At 40.6% G+C, this 6,512-nt stretch overlaps 1 protein-coding gene across 2 annotated transcripts; it reads right to left on the reverse strand.

Moving 5' to 3' along the window:
* Positions 1 to 519: 519 nt before the first annotated feature.
* On the reverse strand, positions 520 to 2,031 carry LOC123256298 (splicing factor 3A subunit 3-like). Of its 2 annotated transcripts, XM_044684946.1 has the most exons (2): positions 1,897 to 2,031; positions 520 to 1,737 (listed from the first exon to the last, which is right to left on the reverse strand). In XM_044684946.1, the coding sequence occupies exons 1-2, from the start codon at positions 2,029 to 2,031 to the stop codon at positions 526 to 528; spliced, it is 1,347 nt and encodes a 448-aa protein (XP_044540881.1). In that variant the 3' UTR covers positions 520 to 525. The 2 variants fall into 2 exon arrangements, with proteins under 2 accessions (XP_044540881.1, XP_044540880.1); XM_044684945.1 differs by having other exon boundaries at positions 520 to 2,031.
* Between the last annotated feature and the right edge of the window lie 4,481 nt (positions 2,032 to 6,512).

Consider the following 6,512-nt stretch of genomic DNA (forward strand, 5'->3'; position numbering starts at 1 on the left):
TGGCAGTGCTCAGTAATCAATTTAAGGACTAGGAGTGATTGCCCCTGGATCATAGTTTCTTAAGCTATGAAATGAAGGGACTGAATTAAATGGCTTCTGAGGTTTCTGGTAGCTCAGTGGAGTGTGTAAAGATTAAAGGTAATGGTTGGACACAGATTATTTACCAGAGGAAACAATAAAGTAGAGAAATAGGAAAGAAGTTAGAGAAAATACCTATACTAGTTCTCAGCCAGGAGGCCAGTAGTGAGTAATCTCATGGCCTCCTCCAAGATGGAAGCTAGTCTCTCAGGAAACTAGGAAGGAAGTCAGCCTTTTCTTTCTTTTTTTTTGTAGAACATTTTATTAACATAAAATGAATATTTAAACATATTTCAAACCTTCACTATGTCCACATTTCTTGTCTTCACAAGACATGCTAGAATGTTATATCGTGTAGCAGAGTCTTTGGGAACATGTGCTCGTGTAGAATAGAAAAATGCCAAATCCTAGGATGATGAATCAGTCACAGAACTTGTCCTGAAGGCACTAAAGCAGCCCCTGGCGTTTCAAGTCCTCATATGTCTTCTTATTCACAACATTTCCACTGGAATCCTCATACTCCTCCTCCGTGTCAGGCTGCCACTGTTCCGAAGCCTTCTGCAATTTCAATTTGGCCCATAAAGAGATAGCATCTTCTATCTGGGTCACATTAGCAAAATGAACTGTATTTGGAATGCCCAAGCACTTCATGCCATGAGCATGGCGCCATTCTGCAAAGTGCCGCTGAAAGTTCTTGGGTCCTCTGTAGGTGTAGTTCCCACAGATCTCACAGTTATAGTTTATATTGAGGCCATGCAGCTTATACAGCCAGTAGGGAATGGGTTTGCCATCCCAACCCAGGGGCAGGTTTTTGGGGTTGTAGATCATCTCATTCTCTTCATCTTCACTTTCACTCTCAATCATCTGTTCTTCCTCTTCTTCCTCTCTTTCCTCTCCTGTCTGGGCCTGTTTGCGCTGCACATTTTCACGAGTGAGATGGCGCTGTTCCCCAAGAATCTCTACATATTCATAAATCTGGGCTTCAAGGAAAGCAATGTCTTTATTCCTCTCAATGTCCCTCTGGGTTCCCTTTGATTTGGGATTCTTAGCAAATAGCGAGGAGTCAAGTGATTCCAGGGACTTGCCTTTAGTGCTGAACAGTCTCTGGGCTCGCTCTTCCAATGTCCCGCCACATTTCAGTCCTAAGGCCAAGAGTGCAGATTTCAGTCTGTCCAGACCCAAGGAGGCCAACTCCTCCCAGGAAGAAAATGCAGAGAGGTCAAGGTGGGCTCCATCACGGGTCAATGCACTACTTGTCTCTTTTGGCCAGCCTGGAAAGGTACCATTGTCCCACTTCTTCTCAAATTCATTCTGAATCTTCCCAAACAGCTCATTCTGGTCTTGCAGGGGCTTCACCCTATCTGTGTAGTCTTGGAAGTACTCAAGCAGCATCTCCAGGTACCTCTTGTACTCTGCATTCTTCCTTTCCTTTGGAATATCAAATAACTGATCAAAGATGGACAGATATGTTATATAATCTAATTTCTCAGATGCTTTTAGGTTGATGTACTTAAGGTAACAGTGATGAAGATCCAGGTATTGGCCATATCCTTCTTCATCAGTGAACTCCACCAAGTTTTGTGCTTCTTCACTAGGATTTTCTCTGGCTTTCAGGAGCTCCTCAAATTCCACTGACATTGGCACACAAATTTCGTTAGGGTGTTTCCAATGTAATTCTTTTATCTGTTTGAGTCTACTATAGAATTCTGAAAATTCATTTGGTCCTGAAGTAACACTGAGCTCTTCCTTTCTTAATCCGTCCTTGTCATCATACAAATCTCTCAGGTTCCCACTGACTTCCATATACCTGTCCAGCATAACCCGTGTGCGATGGTCTGAATTGATCTGGTCCCTGAGCGTGGACTTCTTAATGAGCATTTCCTTGGCCATAACATCCATGAGTCGCTCCTTTTCTTCATGGTAGTGCCTCTGCTGCTCCAAAAAAGTCTCCATGTTCCCCCAGCCACCTCCACCTCACTCCAGTATCCACAGCTGGCTCAGCCTTTTCACTCACCCAACCAAATAGTCTGGGAATCAGAGTCTAATTTGAAGTCAGGATCCACACTGCAGTCTCCAATGAGGTTCCCTCCAAGTCTATCTCCAGGAGACACTCTCCATGAGACTCAGCTTCAGCAGCCTGCCAGCTGAAGGATTTTGTGGCTTTTATGGTGGTTTCCTATCTCCGCCCCTCTTCACAGGGGCCAATCACAGTTTCCAGAATTGTCACACCTCTCATCCTCTGGAGGTAGCAACTCTCCTCCCAAGATTCACACCTTTGGATTCACACCTTTCTGAGTGTATGAACTCTTAAAAGAATTCAAAAGTTTCTGCCTGTTTGAGTGAGAAAAAAGAGTGGAGCTCTTCTAAGTATCTTGCTGGCTTCTCACCTCTAAAGGTGTTAAGGTCTCGTCCTAGGAGTAAGAGTTTGTGGACTATCTTACTTCAGGGTTAAGTATGGGTGTATTTCTTTTTTGTTGATTAATTGAAAAGTAGACAAAAGAGTTATTCCTATCTTCAATCTAGTGAGGTACTAAGTAAGGGTACTTAAGTTATTGTCAATCCAAAATATTAACTCCAACTAGATGGAAGAGAAAAAAGGATTCCCTTTTTCCCAAGTGCAAACTTAGAATAGATAAAGAGAACCAAGAATTTCCTTTTGCAAGTGACTTGCCTAAGGTCACAGCAGGGCAAAATAAGAAGTAGGATTTGAATCCAAGTCTTCTTCCTCCATATCCAGCATTCTTTTCACTGAGTTCCATAACCTCACTGTCATTAAGATATAGACAAAGTTAAGACCATCTTCCTTTGTTTATCTTGAGTTAGGCTCAAGACAGAGGAAATCACAAGGAAGGTCCAAGCCTTTAATCTCATAGAAAAGGCACAAACACAATGTTATGGCCACTTAGACTGGAAGCAAAGAGTAAACTGGAAAATTGAAATTTAGTGTGGCTATTAGCATCTTAGTTTGAGTTTTATAAAATGCCATGTTCTTTCTTTTCATATGTTGGCAAATGTTTCTGAACTTTTTTTCTCTCTCACAATCATTATTACTCATGACTCTATGATGGGAGAAGAAAGTATGACATATTGATACATACAAATTCAAAAGTCCAATGTAAAAAGTCCAATGTAAAAAGGAAATAGAAAGCAAGGTTATTCATACAAATGATTTTTAAAAATAAAGGACAGACTTCTGAAAAATAAACAAGAGATCTTGAGGCTCAGTCATGGGGAAGTATGGTGTCTTTAGATGAGAGCATTTAGTAAGCCACAACCTATATACTGAGAGGAAAAGAGAAAGATCAATAGCCTTCTTGAGCCCCAGCTGTACTCCCTTCTTCCAATAAATATGATATCAGAAAGGAATGTAGCTCCCTTGTGGCTTAGAAGAATTGGTTTTTGCTGTTAGGGTTCCATGATGTGCGAAAGCTTGAGTTTCTGCATCTTCCTAGATTGTACTCTCACTGCCATACAAGTCCCTATTGAGAATAGAATGATAGAGTTTGTGTAACAGAATTTGTATGTTTTTTAAATGAATCAAGTGTGCAAAATGCAGCTTCTTGAAAGCCCAGGGGAGGTTGGAAGAAGTTGGGCAGGAACTAGTCCAAGATTCCCTTTCTTTCTTGGTGCTTCTTGTTTCTTAGAGTTTCATTTTCAATCTTGGTTTTTCTGTACTATCCTGAACCTTGGAGCATCAAGAGCTTCTTGACTATCTTTTCCATATTCTCAGAATGAGCTCTCGGGCTTCTTCCTCCCCATTTTCCCTGACCAGGAGATTAGTTATTTTTGTGTGATTGCCTATGTGTAGCCTTATATGGGATGCATATAGTCAAAGAGGTACATCTTGAAACAGGCAGAAGGTTAGTCAGTGCTATCTTGAAAGAATTCGTTTTGTGACCATCTCCATGGCAAGCACAAAGATTTTATTATTCCACCAGTGGGTCTAGGGTAATGTACCCTGTGGGCTTTTCTCCTTAAGAGAGTAGGCATGCTATATGATTATCAGGTTCAGATTACATTTTTTTCAGTTGTGTGGGGTAGGAGAAATTAGGTTATTATGATTAGACATATGACACTTTGGGCATTTCTCCTAAGGCAAGTGTCAAAGTTTGGTAGTTAGAATGCTGCACATGCATTTCCCCACAATTTTTCTCATTCCTCTTCTAAATGGGGAGTCAATTCACAATGCAAATGATATTGTAATGAGCTGAACGTTATAAATGGTCATTTTGCTATGTTGGGCATGAGTGGAGGGGAGATTACCCTTGGAAAGTCCGTGCTTCTATTGTGGTGACTAGGGTCCTTGGGTATTGTGAAGGTCAAATTCTTGGTTCTCTTTTGTCTATTCTAATTTGACAATTGTGAAAAGGCATCCTTTGTTCTCTTTGCCTATTTGGAGTAATAATAATTTAAGTACCCCTACTAAGTACCTCACTAGATGATGAAAACAGTGTTAACTCTCCTTTGTCTGCCTTTTAATTGAATCAACAAAAGCATGAATTAGGTAAGAGGAGCTGCAAACCACTTAGAGAATTCATAAATTACTTACTTAGAGAGCTCCACCCTTTTAACTCAATAAATCAGAAACTTGTGAATATAAGAAGTTTTCATCTTCAGAGTTCTATGATAAGAGCTGACACCTTTAGAGGATGATAGATGTGAATCCCAGAAACACTGCCCCCCCCCCAGGCAGTGTTAGATACTTTGGAACCTGTGATTGGGTTTAGGGATCTAGATTAGTGGGTTTGTGTTTTGTTTTTTAATTCAACTAGTCGTCCTTGGAAGAGGGAAGGATTTTCTTTTGCTCCCTAGGCAATCTTTTCATAATTTACTTATTTCCTCACACCCTTTTTTCATCCCTTCAGTGAGACAGCTAAGTATGCAATTTCATCTCTCCCTGTTGGGGTGGTTTCCCACATAGACCCACCCTGGATCTGCTACTGGGACCACTATAGCCCTGGGAAGGTACTTGTCAGACTGCCTGACAGGGGCTTGACTCAAGACTAATGAGACAGAGAGTTGAGTAATACAGCAAGGCTTTGTTGTTTGACTTTTATCAAGCTTGCAGATCAGTAAAACCCCAGATTTTTCACATAAAGAGCTATCTGGCTATGTCAAATCACTTTTGAAAAAACACTTCTTTTTGTCTAGAGCAGTGATGGGCAAATTATGGCCAGCAGGACAGATGTGGCCCCCTGAAATGTACTATCTGTCCAGGTGACATTATTCCTAATCTGATGAATAAAGTGAGTAGGATATAATATAATGAAACTTCAAAAGAATTGCCTTCAAAACACTGACAGATGAGCATTTCCTTTCCTTTGCCGCCTTCTTTAAAAAGTTTGCTCATCACTGGTCTATAGTGTTCTGTCTCTACTTCTGAATTTGTTTTGGTTGTCCTGAAAATTCCTTCTGAACCCATAGAAATGCAGGGATTGGAGCTCTTTACCTGTAGACTAAATTGACAATATTGTGAGCTTTTATGTCTCTAGGAAATCACCCACACTCTGTAAATGTCCTGAAGAGGCTGCACAAATTGGGGAAGGAACTAATCCAAGACCTGTCTTTCTTCATGCCTTTTCTTGCTTCTTTAGAGCAACAAGAGGGCAGAAACCAAAGTTATGGTAAGCTATTGTTTTTTTGTCCTTCAATTTTTAAAAGGATCAATGACATGGTGTGATGATATACATGAATTGGATTTTAGTGAAGCAGAGTTTCACAAATTCTTCCTTCAGCCTCACTCTTCCAGAGTCATTGAAATCCTGTGGTAGGAGAAAAATCAGGATAACCCGCAATATTCTGGGATACAGTGGATGCCCTTGGCTTTTTCAAGGGCTAACCACGCTCTATAGGGTCCAACAAAACTATTTTAGGCACCCTCATGGCCATTGGCATAAATTGTTCTCATTCTCTGATTTCACTGGTGGAAGTCTTCACATACTTGGGATGGATATCCCCCCCTAGCTCACTGACAAGTTTAGGGACTTATCAGTTCCCCTAGTTTAGCCCAACTACTGACATGATTTTACAGAAAGTGGCTGCTATATATGCTATACAGCTTTTTTAAGCCACTGATAAGAGTTGAGTGAATTGTGAATATCCAGGGTAGTTGAGCTACCCTTAAAAGACACAGCAAGCTCTCACACCAAATGAGCTAATCCTCCTAGAGCACCTCATCTAAGCTATGTAAGAAATAAAATGGGTATAAAAGAATAGATTTAGAAATATTATGGTTTTAAAACATGTATTAAATGATATTAGAGGCCACGTGCCATATTAAGAGTTAGTTCGATTGTCCCACCATACTTCCACAACTATGCTGCTTCAGCTGGAAAAGAGAGTGTGCCCTTCCAAGCACTTTCTTTTTATATCTTTACATTATTACACTTCCTGTCCACCTGATTGTGGAAGAGGAATCATGGGAAATGTAATTT

This window comes from Gracilinanus agilis, unplaced genomic scaffold, assembly GCF_016433145.1.
Source record: "Gracilinanus agilis isolate LMUSP501 unplaced genomic scaffold, AgileGrace unplaced_scaffold57715, whole genome shotgun sequence".
Lineage (NCBI taxonomy): Eukaryota > Metazoa > Chordata > Mammalia > Didelphimorphia > Didelphidae > Gracilinanus > Gracilinanus agilis.

Coding starts and splice junctions, on each gene's coding strand:
- LOC123256298 (XM_044684945.1), bottom strand. CDS start 2,031: ATGGAGACTTTTTTGGAGCAGCAGAGGCACTACCATGAAGAAAAGGAG.